The sequence below is a fragment of the Mastigoproctus giganteus genome, chromosome 1, assembly GCF_048544385.1.
Source record: "Mastigoproctus giganteus isolate SK-2022 chromosome 1, ASM4854438v1, whole genome shotgun sequence".
NCBI classification, from domain to species: domain Eukaryota; kingdom Metazoa; phylum Arthropoda; class Arachnida; order Uropygi; family Thelyphonidae; genus Mastigoproctus; species Mastigoproctus giganteus.
In genome coordinates this window covers 222488382-222506951 of record NC_143575.1, presented here as the reverse complement: position 1 = coordinate 222506951, position 18570 = coordinate 222488382, and the positions used below count along the sequence as shown (strand labels likewise).

Below are 18570 nucleotides of genomic sequence, written 5' to 3'. Positions count from 1 at the left end.
TTTTGAGATACCTATTCCTGGAAGTTTCTTCCCAGTCACTTCAGATCTGAGCCTACCTTGGTACTAATTTCAAATAATCGAGTTCACTTGGAGAGGTTCCTTCCAATGCAAATACTGTCTGCCATTCAAGCTTTAGACTGTGACTTCCTAAGGTTTGAAAGGAATAAGAATTAGGCTCAAGATTTTACACCTAGCAACCCTCCCAGTTGCATCCCCTGAAAGATGCCTGAGCAGTCAGATCAGTGGATTTACCTTGTTTCTAGAATCCTACGTTACTGGGTTTTTTTACCTCATGAAAACCCCAAACACGAGAGGTATTAGAACTGGTAGTACTTAATACCATGCATGGGTTGAAAGTTGAGATGAAAGAAGATATTTTTTGACATTAGACTTGAACTTCTGTAGATTGTAATTTTCAGGAAATACGTATAAAGGAAGGTTGTTCCAGAAAACGACAGTTGAATGAATAAACAAGGAAGATGAAAAGTTGGTTCTGTGAGTTTGAAGTTGGACAGTAAATGGATGTTGGCTGGTGGCGGCACATGTTTGGACTGTTTTGAAAGAGAGAACGGGAATTATAGAAGCCAATTCAGAAGAACAGTGCCCATGGAAGTATCTGTAGAAAAGGCATGCAGCAGAAATAGTACGTCTATGAGAGAGCGAGTGGAGAGACTGTTAGAGAGGAGTCATTAATTAACCTAACTGCCCTCTTCTGAATGGAATCTAGAAGCCTGAGAGAGGTTTTGGGTGCACCGTCCCAGATGTGAGAACAGTATTCCGTGGTAGGGCAGATTGGTGATTTGTAGAAATTGCGAAATGATGTAAAATGTTAAGAATTATTTTCAAAAGTTACATGTAACAATTGACTGCAAACAACTGATATATGCTGAGTTGGCTTTGCTTTATAACACCCCCTAGTGTAGGAAAAGGAATGGTCTGTGATACTGGCGAAAGCTCAAAGTCAGGTGGCTGATATAAGATTGTAGTTTGCACACATGGCGATCAGTCTGTGAGTGCAAGGAAGAATGGGTTGGTTTCAAGATCTCTTTGGCTCAGATATGGGAGGTGGGGAACGTGCAGGTGCCAGTATCTCAACAACAGCCAACATGGTTAAGTGCTCCCATTCTGTGGGGTCAGGTGCCTACTACAATGAGCCACTCATGTGGGATAGAGGCACCTCCGTAGCCAGGTGGGCAAGGGCAGCAGTGATTAGACCGGGGTTTGAGCCCATGACCACCAAATATGGAGGATACAGAAAGGTCAGGGAATGACCGCCGCATATCCCCGGAGCAATATAGCCTTAGTTGCTAATGCTCCTGAAAACCAAATAACAAACAAACAAACATGTGGGATAGCCATGTGTAGTCGACACTTGTGTTGAGTGTTGTGTGCCTTTTCTCGCAACACAGCAGTGACAGCACAGTAGCTGCTTTGCTTTATCACTGCTGTGTTACAAGAGCAATATCCACATGGACTATTCACTGGACATTAGCTTGTATAGGCTGTGGAAGTCGACAGTCGTCACAGGTACCCATGCTTACTGAAAGACAAGAAACACACCTTGCATGAGTATGTCAGCACCAAAACTGGACAACGGACATGTGGAAATCTGTTGCTTGGTCTGACAAATCCCATTTCTGACTTTATCATGCTGATGGATGTATCCACACTTGGAGAAGGCAACATAGGCCATTGCACCTGGAAGCTGTTGTTGTTGTTTGGCAGGCTGGATGCAGTGGTGTTATGGTTTGAGCACTGTTTTCATAGTATGCCCTTGGTCCTCTGATCACCATTAATCAATGGCTTGATTGGATCTACCTTTCTATTGTTGGTGCCCAAGTACACTCCTTCATGATGACAGTGTATCCAGACAATTCTGGCATCTGTCAGAAAACAACGCTCTTGACCATAAGGCACGGCAAGTTGCTAATTGGGTTCAAGAACCTGACAATGAATTCTCTGTCCTCCTCTTATGCTTCCCAATTCTTCCGATCTCAGCCCAGTTGAGAATGTTTGGGACCTACTGGAAAAGACATTTGACGCTAAAACCATCCACCTGATAGTGTGTGGCATTACGATATGTGCAACGTATGGGTAGCACTAACACAGGACACCCTGCAACATCTTGTGGAGTTCATGCTAAGAACTCCACAAGATGTTGCAGGCTTGATTCACTGCCACAAGATTCACTGGCACCGGCAGGATATTTTGCAGGCCCCCCCCAAAAAAAAAAAAAAAAAACCCTACAGTAGAAGGTTGATTATCCAAAAGTAGATTATCTGAACCACCGTTGCCCTCCAAAAAAAATTACAATATTTACTTTTATTGCACTGGTTGTTATGCTGAAATATTACTCCTGCTGCTTAATGTATTCATGTCCAATTATTTATTTGAAGATATATGCAGTATAGCATAGAAATAGTCTTAATTTGCCATTACAGGAGTTAAAAATCTGGCTTTAGCTACTACTGTATGGACCCAGAACAGTCTACCATGAACTTGATGTGTCATTGTCTGCTGTACCATTATCCGTTGAGAGTGCTGGAGTATGGTGGGGAGGGGTTGTACGGTTTGCTTTCAGTTAGTCAGCTGTGAGCCACTGCAGTGTTAGGTTATTGCAGACGTTTTGTTTCTAATCACGCAATGTTCGAGTTTTTACTTGACTATTTCAAAGTGAAATACTGTGTCATTTTGCTTTTTAATTTTAATACTGCTGCCCCTTTGTGTTAATAATGGCATTTACAGGCAAAATAAACCACGGTGTGTTGTCGATGGAAGATAAAATAACAATTATTAATAAACTGGAAAAGGGCAAAACCGGTGTATTCCTTGATAAGATTTTAATGTTGGTATTGCAACCATATCTAACATAAAAAGCAGAAAAAATGAAATTTTGAAGTTTGCTTCAAAGCTATGCAATGAAGATGGCGCTAGAAAAAAGGAAAACTATGAAAAAAGTTAGTGATGAGAAATTAGAAGACACTGTTTATTTGTGGTTTCTACAAAAGAGAAGTCAAGGTGAACCTATTTCTGGACCTCTGTTATGCAAAAAAGCATTACAATTAAATCAAAATTTTAAAGGCCCTTCTGGATTTAAAGCCAGTAATGGATGGCTAAAAATTTTCAAATCTCACCACAGTATAAGGGCGCTTGAATTTCAAGGAGAAGCTTTATCAGGTGATGTCTTTTCTGGAAATTGCAGAGGAAGAAGGTTTTTCCAAGGACGAAGTTTACAATGCAAATGAAACTGGTCTTAATTGGAAGTCACTCCCTCGTAAATCACTTGCATCATAAACACTGCACAAAATTTACACACAATACACTACTTACACGTGACCGGATATGGCGAAAGCCTCTTCACAAGATGTACAAAAGCGACTAATGGGGGGGGAACCCTGGGCTCCGCAACAACACTTGAATCCCCTGCATCATGATGCGAAATGGCTGCTCCTGGATTCAAAGCTAACAAACAGCATATTACAGTTATGGTAAATGCAAATGGACAGCATGTTTACCATTGTTGGTGATTGGGAAATCCAAGATGCTTTCAAGGTGTAAAGTGCTTACCAGTATGATATAAAGGACAGAAAATTGCTTGGACGAATTCCAACTTTTTTTTGGATTGGCTTAGCCAAGATTTTATTCCAAGTGTGAAGAGGAATCGAGAAAATGAGGGTAAAGCTGGTAAAGTTTTGCTTGTTATCGATAAGGCACCAACCCACCCTCCTCTTGAAAAACTGAATTTGATTGACGAGAACTTCATTGTCAGGTTTTTAACCACCAAATGTTACAGCCCTGTTGCAGCCAATGGATCAAGGTGTTATAGAGAAACTAAAAACGATGTAAAAAAAAAAGCAAGTCTTGCATCGCTTGCTGCTACCAGAGGGAGACAAAGAAAGCATGGTTGAGTTTTCAAAGAAGCTCAACATTAAGGATTGTTGCTACATGTTGCCGGAGAGAAATATGAAAAAGGTATGGAATAAACAATGGAGTGCTGCCAAAGAGAGGCGATTCACGTGTGCAAGATTTGAATGAAAATGTAGGTGAGATTGTAACTTTATTTCGAGGGATTCCCTGGTTTTCCGAGTGTGGGAAAGATGATGCAGAGGCATGGTTAAACAACAATACTGATGCTCCTGGTTATCGCATTTTAACTGAAGAAATTGTTGTATTAATCCAGGATGAAAAATGTACTGACTTTAACCAAGGGGATTCTGATGACGAAGCAGCCCACTCACACGGATGCCTTCACTGGCTAGGGGCTGCAATGGCACGGTGTAAGCAACAGTCTGAATGCAGCTCTACAGAGATACTACTATTAAAGAGGATGAGAGACCTCACCACAAAAAAAAAAAGACAATCTCGCATGGTTGAAAGAAAAATTCAAGATTACATATTTTTAAAAATAAACTGTCCCAAGATTCTTTATACTCTTATTTGTGTGCAGTTACTTGTGTATGTTTATTACTGTTTATGTAAAAAAAAGTGTGATTTATAGTTGAAACCATGTAAAACAATTAGGTAAGTTCAAAATAAATATAATATATACTGTACATTGTTTCTTCAAAATGTTTTGGTTTAGAAAAGAATAGCGAAAGCTTAAAAATGTTTTGGTTTAGAAAAGAATAGCGAAAGCTTAAAAATGTTTTGGTTATTATTTACAAACCATTTCCTAAATCAATTATTTTTTTATAATACTTCATATTTCAAAATACAGTAGTAATAACCTTGCGTACAATAATTTAATTGTAGGCCTAATTACACTTTGTTTCATATAAACTGGGTATTCTCGTGTATGTTTGATTATCCGAAACAACCTTGAGCCCAGTTATTTTGGATAATCGATGTTTTACTGTATTATATTAGGGTCACCCAGTAAGTTATTACATATACCCATTTGTATTGTGTTTGTAAATTACGTGAGTTCTCTGGTCGATTTGCTTGTTTTGCTGAACGAAAAAACCCATTTCTGGGGAAAAAACCTTACTGTCTATGCCTGAGACAGACTAACTCAGCCATGGAGTGAAAAACGCCCATAAAAGTTCCTTGTGTCATCAATCAAATTCAAATCAGATTCTTAACCTTTTCTACTCGGTGTGGGGAGGACGGTGACGATACCACTGTGCTATCTGTGCAGGCTGAAGGTGGTGCATGTGGGAAGAAATTTTATGTTCGCCAAATTTTCGAATATAAGCAATATCTTAATTAAGTCAAGTTTGACTGATTTGTGTGCAGCTGAGCCAATGTTTCTGTTTCGTGATCTGTGGGAGAAAGTACTGCACAGGCTGTGAGCGCATTTGGGCAGAGTGAAAAAGATAAAGGTGCGAAATTTCATCATTAGCAATAAAGATTTTATGAACACAACTATATCAAACAATATTCACAGAGAAGCTGAGAATATTGCAATTTTTATTTAAAGATAATGACAAAAATTAACGGGGTCTAATTCTGTTTTACAAGAATTATTTTAATTTTGTTCTTGTTTTGATAAATTATTTGAATTATTATTTTAGTTTTTTTTTGTAGAATTTGTATTGTTTTAATATTTCAATAAATTAATGAAAATATTAAAAATTGCATATTACTTCGACATCCAAAGGTGGTGCACTTGCACCACCTTGCACCATGCTGCTGGCACCCATGTGTATAGGCTTTATTATGAGCAAAAGGTTGCTCTGTATTAGTTAGGTGTTGCTAATGCAAAACAAACTCACTATATTAGTGGAGATAAAAATCATGTCCAGTCCAGTGCAATCAGATCAAGAGTATCACTTTCTCTTATTGCCTTACTAATTGCTAGTATGGAAAGCAGCCATCCAGTACATTCAGAAAAACTCAACTACTGTGCGAGTCCCGTACCCACAAGTTCCAGTCAGTATCTGGAAAGTCCCCCATTATGAGACATTTTGATTTGTTGGCCAGCTGTGTTTGTCTGTATAATTGTTCATTGTAGTCATCACAGTCATTCAGCCTATAACATTCTCCTAATCTCTTTTTTTCCCTCAGTGCTTATGCCACACCAAACTGACTGATGGATGTTATCCACATTAAACTGACCACCTGCAACAATTAGGCATGCTGCCTTACATTCTGTGATTCTTAACCAAGTATTTAATAATCCCCCTCCTGTCTTGTCTGTCATTTCTGCACATATTGTACTCGCCACACTCAAGTTCTCATCCCTTATGTGTTAGTGGTACCTTGTTTCTGATATCTCTCTGCAATGTTTGCATTTGATAACTGTTTTAACCAGTTGTTCAAATTTGTTAACTAAACTCAGCATAGTACAACAGTAGTTGGCTGTAAAGTGACAGAGAGCCATAGCACTACCACTATGATGCTAAAAAAATAAAAATAAATATATTTTTTGTATTTTATTATTTATTTCTGATTTGTATTTATTTTGTATTTACAACATGTTATAAATGATTAAATGTTATATAGTCTCGTATTCACAAGTAAGCAGAATGAAATTAACTGATGTGCCATTCTTGAACTAGCAAACAACTCATGGATTGGCATAGCGATGCTTTGCAGCTGTTTTTCTGCAGGCAAGAAGGTAGTTAAGTTGTACCAGAGCAAAATTGGTTCTAGTTTCTTAGTCTCGTTCTTTTGTTAGTGTTTATTTGTAATGAATATAATAATTTATTAAATTTAACAAAAAAAAAAAAAAAAAATTCTGTAGCTGTTAAGTGCTGATAAACTTGAAATTAAACAAATAAGCAGACCTCTACCTGATTTAAATATTGTGGAAAAGTGGTGACACCTTGCCAGCAGAATGAATTGACTTGAATGAATTTTTAAGAGGGAGCAAAGTGCTGTATTTTCATTGTTTGCTCCATTGTCTCTGGCTGAAGGCAATGAACCTACACTCCTCCATGGTTACAAATCTTGCAAGGAAATTTGCTGGATCTGCTTGAAAATGATGCAGATGTTCAGCTTTTGTGCATTTTTTTTTTTTATCTACTGTCAACAACTTTGGGATCCATCATGCTTTTTTCATAGCGAGAACCTCTGTTATATAGTACCCACATTCAGATGAGATGCCCAAGATGCCGGAAAAACCGAGCCGCAACTAGTCAGGGTAACTGGGGAATTTTTTTTTTTTTTGGCTGGTGCAGCATAAGCCTCAGGCTTCCTTGCACCATATGGCTAATAATAAATAGTCAACCACTCGTCACCAGATCATGACACTCTCAGCAACTTCTGGAGTGATGGACGTTGCAGGATGCTGGAAATTATTATTATTATTAGCTATAGGGTGCAAGGAAGCCTGAGGCTTTTGCTGCACCAACAAAAAAAATTCCCGATTTATCTAGAGAGAGAGAGAGAGAGAGAGAGCCAGCTTAGGACCCTGGTTGTGCCAAGCCCATACTCGCCAGATGTGAGCCCCTGGGGTTATGATCCATGCTTCAACAGCATGGATCATCTTCCAGACTTTCCCTTCCATTCCTCATTTAAATTCTGCCACCCACTTCTTAACTATGGAATAGGAAGGGACATCTTTCCCCAATGTTGTAACCATATCCTCACAAATTGCCTTTGGCATTAGTCCCTTTTTTCCCAAATATTGGATGACAGCATGGTGACCAATTTTGTCCATTTTTCCTCATTCATACAATCTTATTGAATGCAGGACCTGTAATTAAAAAAAAGATCTAATGTAGTTAGGGAAGGACATTACGTGGTTGTTTTCCATTAAGATTATTACTAAATATAATACCACTGTTGTACCACGTGAAATTAACAATATAGTTTATTAAGCTTTCGCCTAAATTACTATACATTAAGACAGTGGTTTTCAACCGGGGTGCCGCAGCACACTAAGGTGCCCCAACAATATTCTTGGGGTGCTGTGTAATTTGGGTTTAAGTTACTTAAAGTTATTATTATTTTTTTAAATTTGTATATTTATTTCATTATAAAAAGGTGTACAGTATCCATTGTACCGTAACTTTTTAATTTTGTGGTAGTGATCTATAATTGATCTTTATTTAGTACCTCTATTTTTTTTTTTTTTTTTTTTGTTAGTTGTTGGCGCATCGGCTTCTGTGGCCATAATGCACCTCCCAAAGTTTTTGCATTTTACTCTGATCCAAGCCCAAGGCGGGATTTGAACCCGCGACCTTTGGGTTGCCAGGGAGGCACTTTACCCACCTGGCTAGCTCGATCGGCAATACCTCTATATAAAGAATAAAATTATTATATAGGTATATATTAAAGGGTCGAAAACCACTGTGTTAGGTATTTCTTTTGGCCTAGGGGTGCTATGAAAAAATTACTGGGACACTAAGGGTGCCATGCACCGATAAAGCTTGGGAACTTCTGCATTAAGGTAACGTTTCAGGTATCTTGCCAATACCCATCATCAGACCGTATTGCTGACCACGCACTTCTTAATGCATGCACATCAGGTTTCTGGGAGCATCAGTCTGTCAGCAGTACGGTCTGGTGATGAGTATTGGTAAGATACCTGAAACGTTACCTTAATGTATAGTGGTTTAGGCAAAAGCTTAATAAACTATATTATTAATTTCACATGGTATAACAGTGGTATTATATTTAGTAATAATCTTAAAAAATAGATATTATTGAAACTGCATGAAACTTGTTGGGTTACTATTTGAAGTGCTGTACAATTTTTAACACTGTACCACTACACCTTTCATACTCAGGCAATGAACTTTTCAAATCCTCTCCCATTTTAAATATTGGTGGCATCCTTACTCCTTCTGAGATGACACATAAAACTTTAAATTGGAAAAGGATGGTTGTCGGATAGATATGAAAAAATTTTCCTTCAGCCAGAAAGTAATTGAATTTTGGAATAAATTTTCTGTTCGTCTTGTGGAAGTAGGCAATTTGAATAAATTTAAATAACTTGAAAATTATTAGAAGGGCTGTGCAAATGAAGTGGTCAAGTTTTTTTTTTTTTTTTTTTTTTTTTTATGGCTGCATAAGCTTATTTCCTTGCATCATTTTGCCATTTAACTAACTAATACTATGATACAGAACTGAAATACATGGTAAAAATTTTAAATTATTCTTAGCAGAGAATTTAAAATTAATCTGTCAGAGATCTTATAGTTTAAAGGACCTGTTTCAAAAGATTTTATTATTTTTCAGTGGCAAGTTAACATCACCAAGATGGAAGCAGTTCAAGGGACTGAAACTGCGACTAAAAGAAAAAATAAGACTTAATAATATAATTTGGAGAGCCTGGCATATTCAGTGTAAGTAATATAACATATTATCAATTTGGTAATATAGAATATTGTCGATATTTTGTTTTGAACTTTGTGGGTATTCTTTTACTTAGAAATATTTACACACAGGGGCAAAACTGCAAAACATGTCTCAAAATTGAAGTTACTAATTAGATAAGGTACACATTGTATTACATTCCAGGTGTATTCAATTAACATGCCATACGAGTTAAAAACCTTTATACAGTACGTCCCCAAGATACGTAAGAGATACATTCCAGGACTTCTTATGTAAGTCGAGTTTTACGTAACTCGAGTATGACTAATAAAATATTGCTGCTACTATATCCCTGATATGCCAAAATTACAAAAACCACATAATATCCTCAGAAAAATGACAAAAAATAGTAATATATTTTTCAATTAATTAGTTATATATTAGTTTTATATATATAAAAATAGTTATATATTTTTAATTAGTTCAATTAAAAACTTTATCGGGGGACAGCAGTGAAGAAGCCACAGTGGCACATAAGAAAAGAAAACATAAAAGGAAGAAAAAACGCATGTTATTGTACTGTAAAAACTGATATGTATTTCTTAGCCTTGGTTATTAGGTTGACTTCATTGGTACCGATCCATTCACTGCTGTCACTTATTCTCTGTCAGCACCAATATAATGGTCAAAACAAAATTTTCTGTAAAGAACTTCACGGGGTTAAAGCTAAAACACACTATTATCACCTCACACAAGCTCACATTTCACTAAAGCACATTTCTGGAGGTTTCAGTTTCCAGTTTATTGGACTTTTCTGTTAGTGCAATCTATTATAAACAGGTAGTAAACTCGATCTTACTACATTTGAAATAATACTGATAGTTGAAATTCTGTGGGTTTTTACATTATTAGGTGAAATGTGTGTCACCTTCACTGAAATCCTCAGTCATATATAAAAAAATAAATAAAATAAATTTTCAGAATCTTCTCTTCATTCCTATTTTTTAAGCTTTGTAAACTTGTAACTCCATATCTCACTTGTGCATGCAGTGTTCATTGTTATTGATTGTTTATTATTATTTTTTTATTTATTTATTTTATTTATTATTATTTTTTTTTTTACTGTTTTAAATTTTACAATCCTAAAAAAAAAAAAAAAAATTGAGTGAAAAGAAATTTACATATGCCCGAAATTATGTAATTCGGGCTTACTTAAGTCAGGGACTTACTGTACTGTAATCAAGGAGTATTTACCAAAATTTCACATAATGATGTTTTAAATGACGGGGGTGGTGGCTGACTATAGGAAAATTAACATGAAATTTGGAAGGAAGGTTCTGAAGAATATTCAAGATAAGTCTTGAAATTTCAAAACGGATCATAGCTGCTGTTCTATATTTGTGGTTGTGTTTCTTGAGGGGGGGGGGGGAGATGGTAAATAATGGCAACATGGAATCTGGCTAAAAACCTTTCTAGAAACCAAAAAAACATATGCTAAAAATTTGATGATCAGACTTTTGAAGACAGAACATAGATTGAAAATTTGGTTTCAGTTCAATTTTCCTTATTGAGGTAGATAAATTGGTATATTAATTGGGGTAGGGAATTGTCAGATTTTTGTTGTTATTTTTATCCAATATTGGTGGAATTTGGGATGACTTGACAAATCTTTTTTAAAAGAGTGAAATATAAAATATCACCAAAATCTGTTCACTGAGAGTAGAATATGCAGGCAGACAGCACTTTATGCATTTACAGATGCACCTAAAAAGAAAACAAAATTTACTTTACTTCAAGAAGAATTTCTGTTTTTTATTTGGATTATAATGTAAGTGAAAGCATTTCCTGAAGTGCAATCATATTTTTGCCTTGAACCCCAAAATGACAGAAACAATTCACATGATTCACTTGAAATGATTGACTAAGAGATATACATCATATGAATTATTAAAAGTTAGATAATGTATGCAATGCGTTATATTTCGGGCATTTTTGAATATCAAATAATAAACCTTAGGGGTTAAAGAGTTATATTGTACTACAGAACTGTTTACCAATACTTCACCTCATGATGTTCAAATGATATTAGTAGCCATGAATTGGCATTTATGTTCAGTACTTCTTAAGGTGAGGTAGTGTACTTGGGAAATGATTAAACCTTTTGGCATAACATTTGCTACAAAGATCCAGAGGAATATTCTGTAGACCCTGAAATTTCAAAAAGGTTGAGAATTCTTTCCCATAGATTAACGAAAAATGGCTCACATCTGGTGCGTATGGGCTTGGCACACCTAGGGTCCTGAGCTGGATATCATCATTCTTCTCTTTCTTGGTAATTCCTTTTTCTACTTCTCTCTCTCTCTCAGGATAATTCAGATATTTTTTTTTTTGGTTGGTGCAGCATAAGCCTCAGACTTCCTTGTACCATATGGCTAATAGTAATAATAAAATGTTCTAAAAATTTAGTGCTAATCATACTTGAATAATGCTTCAACATTCAAAACATACTCTTATTTATAAATGTAGATTTCTGTGGTGGGATGAGGGGGGGGGGCAATTTGATTATGGAATCAGAATTGGGCCTGAAACCTTTCCAGCAATAAACAACGTATGCTGAAAATTGTGTGTCAATCAAATATTTTTTTTATCATATGATATCCAAACATATGATACATACTTTCTTTTATATGTATGAATAACTCATGATAGATGTTGTGGGGGGGGGGTCTACAGATTTATATTTGAGTGATTTTAATAAAATTTGGGATGGTTCAGTGAACCTTTCTGAAAAAAGATCCAGATCCAGTATAAAATGTCATGAAAATACATTCATTATGTGTAGAGTTATTATGTGTGGACAGGTAGACATGGAGAAAGGGAAGACAATAGGTGCTTTATACACCAGCAAACACACTTAAAAATTATATTTATAATAAGAAAAAAATCTCACTCATTACAAGTAATGAACAAAGTGGCAGAGGTGATTTTGAAGGATAGGTCAAAGAATCAATTTTCACAAGTACTTGGAGAATGGTAAAAATATCTTGGTAGGTACATTACATCAAACAGAGACTGTTTTGAAAAAAAAAACCATTAAAATTTGGATGTCCGTTTAAATAAATAAACAATAAATTGTGATCATTCTTTTTAGAATAACCTTAAAGCCTTAAAATATAAGCAAGAATAAGGACAGTTTGATATATAAAGGCACTTTATAATGTTATTCATTATTTTAACATAAGTTTCTAATATATTTACTTTTTTCTCCCTCAAGCAGATTCATTAAATATTTAATATAAGCAGGCATCATATGGCATAAAATGCAGCAATAATCAGTGTGTACTTGTTATCTAATTTTTTGAAAGCAAAAATTGCTGAAGGAGGTTTAGTACTAGGCATATTGTTGTTTTCTGTATTTATTAATGATATTGATGAATGCATATCAGGCTTTGTGCGAGTTTGCAGATGGTATGAAGATTGGCAGGGTGGTTAATGACAGTAATCAGGATATGCTACTCCAACAGGAACTAGAAAAATTAGGCAGATGGCTGAGGAGTGACAACTGAAGTTTAACATTGATAAACATAAAGTAATGTTCATGGGTAGTAATAATCCAAGATTTGTGTACTAAGTGTGTGTGGTACCACACACAGGGTAATGGAGAATGAAAAAGACCTGAGAAAAATTGTGCAATTAGATATGAAATTCCTTGAACTGTGCAGACAGGCTGCCAGAATGGGTTTTTGTCAATGATATATCTACTTATTCTTGCCAACAGGGATAAGGAGGTGATTATCCCATTGTATGAAGCAGTGGTAAAGCCATATGTTGAGTACTGCATACAGGTCTGGAAACTTCATTTTAGGAAGGATGTTGGATCTCTTGGAATGGGTAGAGAAGAACAACAAGAGTAGTGAGAGAAACAAAAGGCAGCTCTTACTGGGGAAAGGCTTCAGTTCTGAAAATTGCAGTGTCTGGAGACTAGGCATCTGCAAGGAGATCTAATTGAGATGTTTAAGGCTTTGAATGAATTGAGTATGTTTAATATGAATGGAATCCTTCTCTTGCTCAGACTACACATGTGAGGAGGCAAATTTAAATTGAAGGATGGTTGCAGAATAAGTGTGTGAAGTTTGCCTTCATTCAGCAGGTAGTTGATTGGAAGAAACTTCCATCTGGTGTTGCAGAAGTGGGTAGTTTGAATAAATTCAAGGAAGAACTGACAACCCATTACTGAGGACAGACTGGTGATATGGAAATTTTTTTTTTTTTTTTTGGATGATGGTATATAAGCTTGCTTTCTTACATTGTCTACTACTACTAATACTAAAATTCACTTTAAAATCACAATAATAGATATTTTATTTTTAAAGAATTTGCTACATCACGTAATAAGAATCATAAGTATCCATGACTTATGAATGTATAAGCATTGGTAGCACTCCAGTTTGGTTTTTAAAATGCTCTGTACAGTTACTTTATTGCATTTACAAATTTTTATCAATAATAATGTGCATTTTATGTAGCAGAAAAAAATCATAAAAATCATTATAAACTCGGTACCATTATTAAATATGTTGTATAACAAAAACAGATTACATTTTCAGGTAACTTCTTTATTTCCCATCTATCATAACATTGATAACTTTAGCATGATCTGAATTTACTTCATTGTTGAAATACTTCCCCAGAAGAGCTGATTTTATAGCTATATCTAGGTTTGTGCTCCTTGCTGAAAGTTTTGTCTTTTAAGGTGGCTGGAAAATGTTGATGTTATTGAGCAAGTGATATGCATTTTACTAGTCTTAAGGCGCCTCCGTAGCCAGGTGGGAAGGAGTAGCAGTGCGTAGCACACACTTCTTGATTTGACCGGGGTTCGAGCCCGTCACCACCAAATACGGAGGATGCAGAAAGGTCAGGGAATGACCACCGCATATCCCAGAGCAATATGGCCTTGGTTGCTAATGCTCCTAAAAAACCAAATAACAACAACAACTAATCTTAAAGATATCCGTCACTTCAAAATGCTGTAATACAGTGACAAACATGGGATGCATTTAGGGGTCTGAAAGCTTAGCATGTGAATAGAATGTTATGATGTGTCAAACTTTCTGAATGGCATGAAGTAAATAAAATTGCAGTGTTATTGCTGGTATAGTGACATGTCATGTCTTATCTTGTTATTAATGTAAATCTGCTTGATACCATAGAAATTTAGTAGATTTATTGTGGATTGGTTTAATGCACCATAAACAGTATTCAGGAAACATGTTTCTGATATTTACATGCTGATAATATTTTGGGAGCTTCTGGTTACCACCTTCTTTCAGATAAACTGTTTTGTTGAACTTAGTCCACTTATTTAGACTTACATAATGGTTTTCAAGTATAATTCATGGTATACACCATGAATACCATGTATGCCATCTGAAACAATTTTCATTGTTGAAGAAAAAAATTTAGAAAACAGAAGAATTGAAATGCCTGAACTCAAAAACGTGCTCTTTTCCATGGAAGTGTTTTAACAATAATACACAAATATTTGGGAATGTTCAAAATTTGTGCAAATGGGTTCCCAGAAACATTTTTATTCATGACAAATGTGACAAATATCACATTAAAAAGTGTTGGCCTCAATTTTCTGGGACAAAAAAGATTGTTGTTAATTGATTATACCTTACACCTAAAACCACAATAACAGGAGAATATTATGCCAACCTTAAGCCAAAGTTAAAAGCAGTAATTTGGGAGGGGGGGAGGAAGGCTAGGAAAGTTGGGTCAATGGGTTTTGCTTCTCCATGTCATTAATGTGGATTTGAACAATTAAACCACTCCCTAGTACAGCCCAGATCTTGTGGCAAGATTATTTATTATATATTATATATAATAAATATATTATATATTATTTGTTCAGAAACCTCGTCTCATCATGCAACTCATTTTAAAGATGGTGAAGAGCTAAAAGCAACTTGTGGAAGCCTTGGCTTGATGCCTAACCTGAAGAATAAGAATTTTTTTGAAGGATTAAATTCTTTGAAGATGAGTGTATTAAGTCAATGAAGTTGAGTGTATTAAGTACTGAATTTTCAAGTGAACATATTAGAAAATAATAATAATAAAAAAATACATAGAATTTTGTACCTGTGTCTTTTATACTCTGTTCTCTGAACTTTTTGACCACCGCTTGTACTAAGAAAGAAAACCTTAGTCATTAGACGTTGAGATGATTTTGAAGGATAGGTCAAAAAATTGACTAATCTATAAATCTGTCAAGATTTATATAGATTTCCAAAGTCCAATACTTTTGAATCCACTAGGTACCTCATTATCACTCTTTCTGAAGTGAAGAACTAGATTCAGTTTCATTCTTTTGGTTGTCATATGTTTTCGTCAAAAGACCACAGAAGGTAAATAAGTAAGCTCTGAAAAGCTGATTCTGAAAATAATCATAATTAAAACGTTAACATGTAATTAAAAAAACATTTTTTCAATTTTATATGGTGTGCAGCTCGAATGACAACGGCTATCACTTTTCATTAGGTACTAACACTTATAATATCATCATTCTTTTTTTTTTTCTTGGTGATTCCCTTCTACCTCTCTCTCTCTCTCACACACACACACACACACACACACACACACACACACACACACACACACACACACACACACACACACACACACAGGGTAATTCAGATTTTTTTTTTTTTTGCCTGGTGCAGCATAAGTCTCAGGCTTCTTTGCACCATAGGGCTAATAATAATAATATTATAGATTTTTGATTATTAGTGTGTCAGTAGAGGTTACTACTTTAGTGGTAAATGGTGCAAGGAAGCAAGGCTCTGAATGGATTGAGCAAGCTCAGTGCTGATAGAATTCTTCCTCTTGCTCAGACTATGCACGTGAACAGACATAAATTCAAATTGAGGAAGGATGGTTGCAGAATAGATTTGGAAAATTTATCTTTAGCCAGAGGGTCATTGATTGCTGGAACAAGCTTCCATCTAATGTTGTGGAAGTGGATAGCTTGAATAGCATCAAGGAAGAACTAGACAGTCTGTTGGAGGAGATGGATAGTTGAAATTTTTTTTTTTTTTTTTTTTAGCTGATGCTGTATAAGTTTGTTTTCTTACATCATTTGCCACTGCTAATATTAATATACAAGAAGAAAAAAATGTTTTATGCTTTTTTGTCAGTCTCTGTGAAATTTATTTCATAATTTATGCTTACTTAGACTAAGTGAATTATTATCCAGATGCTGAAAAAAAATCTAAACTCAGAAACTTACAATCTTCAAGTTACTAGAAGTTGCTGGCATTTGGTATTTTTTTATTTATTTATTTTTTTTTTTCCTTTCAGTTTTGGGACTTTGTAACTATACTTTTTAGAAAATTAGCTAACACGTGATATTTATTTTTAGTTGTGGCACGACGAAAACCGCCTGTTTGCCAGTTTGCTTCTCCTTTAGAAGACACACATGCTAAACCAGAGGTAAAAAAAAATGTATATTATGTGGCATATTTTTTAGGATTTAGATAATATAGTTTAATGCAACTTAAAAAAAAAAAAATTAATCCTCATTTATGTTGCTGTTACCATAGGTCACACAGTATCTCAGTTTATGAGAGTTTAAAATGTAGCAGTAACACTGCAGTCAGGGCCACTGCATGCAGGTGTGCAGGTTGTGCACCATGAAAAGGTACTTAATCATGGAGACATCATCTGAAGTTTAATAGTTTGCAAATTTAAAAAATTAAAATCAAGGATGATTATTTTTGCTTTTGATTGTACTTTACTATAAACATTACCTAAAAGTTTCTAGCCCATTGCATTATCATTTAAAATTTGTTTATTTTATTGTGAAAACTTTAGCCATAAATTATAAGAATACAATAGTGAATAGTTAACAGCAAGACACTACATTCACTGGCTCAACCTGTCACTTAGTTTTACACTTTGTGTCTTGCTATTTTGGTACCCCCCAACTTAGTAACTCCTCAACAGAAAAAATATTTTACAGTAAATTTTCATCATATGCTGAAATGTATGGTGTGCATCTTAGTGTGTTTATGCTGTTTGTACATATAATAATTAAATATTTGTAAAAATATTTATTGAGAAACTTAGAAAATACTGTTTCCCAAATATTTTTTATCTTTATTTCAAATGGAAGAATTTTCTTTTTTAATTTCAGTGTCGATACCAAGGGGTCTCTCTTGCAATAAGATATGCTTTAAACATGTATTAAAGCAAAGTCCGTTTGTTTATTTAACCTTGAGTTTTAAGCACACTGGAGGATAATAGTCATCCAGCATGTTAAAACTGTTTTCCATGATTAGTATCTGTATTTGTATGGCTAGAGCTCTCAGTATCTTCATAGATCTGCTGTGGGTCAGTAGCCTAAACAATTTCAAACCCAAAAACATCTGCAGGACAATAGGCCTCCATATGACTAATATTGTTTCAGTTTCAGAGTACAGAATTCTTGTTCAGTGGTGATCATGCAGTTATTTTATTCTAATCTTGTCATTATTTTTGCAACACTTCTAAAGTCCACATTCTGGTTTGTTTGTATAGTCACACAATTATTTTATTTATATGTAATCACCTACAGTAATTCTTTTACACTGACATGTTGGCATGGCACATTGTAAAAGAACTACTGTAGTGATTTTAGTGCTAAGAGAAAAACAGAACTGTTAGACTGGATTAATGAATGTACAGATTGTGGCTGGCAATGGGGAGGGTGGGACAGGTGGCTCAGCCACACTCAGCCTGAGCATTCAGTAAGAGGTCTGGACTAGGCCACAAATTACAGAAAAGAGATATTGGAGGAAAAAAGACAGTCTAAGTGAGCCATGTTCATGATAGTAAAGATTTAAAACACATTGTGGTTAAATGTGTTTTAAATCTACTGTCATGAACATGAGCTGTAATGATATAGTACTATACTTCATAAAGTAAGACTTCAACAACAAAAATTAGCATCTTCCTTAGTTTCCTGTTTGACTTAAAAATATCATTCTTCACTATTATTTTGGAGAATAGTAAAAATCTAAGCACTTTGAACCTGAGAAGAGTGAAATTATCATTAATTTTTAGAAGGAATATAGATAATTCTCAGACATTTCATGGTGCCACTTTTTATATGACTTCTTCAGTGATTAAACTTTGGTCTTATTACAGTGCGTGAAGTTGAAATTTAATGATGACAGTGTTTTAATTCACTGAATAACTGGTACAGGAAGTAGCATGAAATTTCTGAAAATTATCTATATAACTTCAAGATTAACACTTCGGTGGTTGTGATGATTTAATAACCATTAGTCACATGGAGAACTACTGTCCACCAATTTAACCTGTTCA

At 35.1% G+C, this 18570-nt stretch overlaps 1 protein-coding gene across 2 annotated transcripts in view; it reads left to right on the top strand.

Annotated features, from left to right (window-relative positions):
- Mondo (MLX interacting protein mondo) overlaps positions 1-18570 on the top strand; it is a 289601-nt gene that overhangs the window by 29848 nt on the left and 241183 nt on the right. For both annotated transcript variants that reach the window (XM_090376144.1, XM_090376138.1), the window contains exons 2-3: positions 9127-9233; positions 16625-16695. In XM_090376144.1, coding sequence (XP_090232270.1) covers positions 9127-9233; positions 16625-16695 — 178 coding nt within the window. The remainder of the gene's footprint in view (positions 1-9126; positions 9234-16624; positions 16696-18570) is intronic.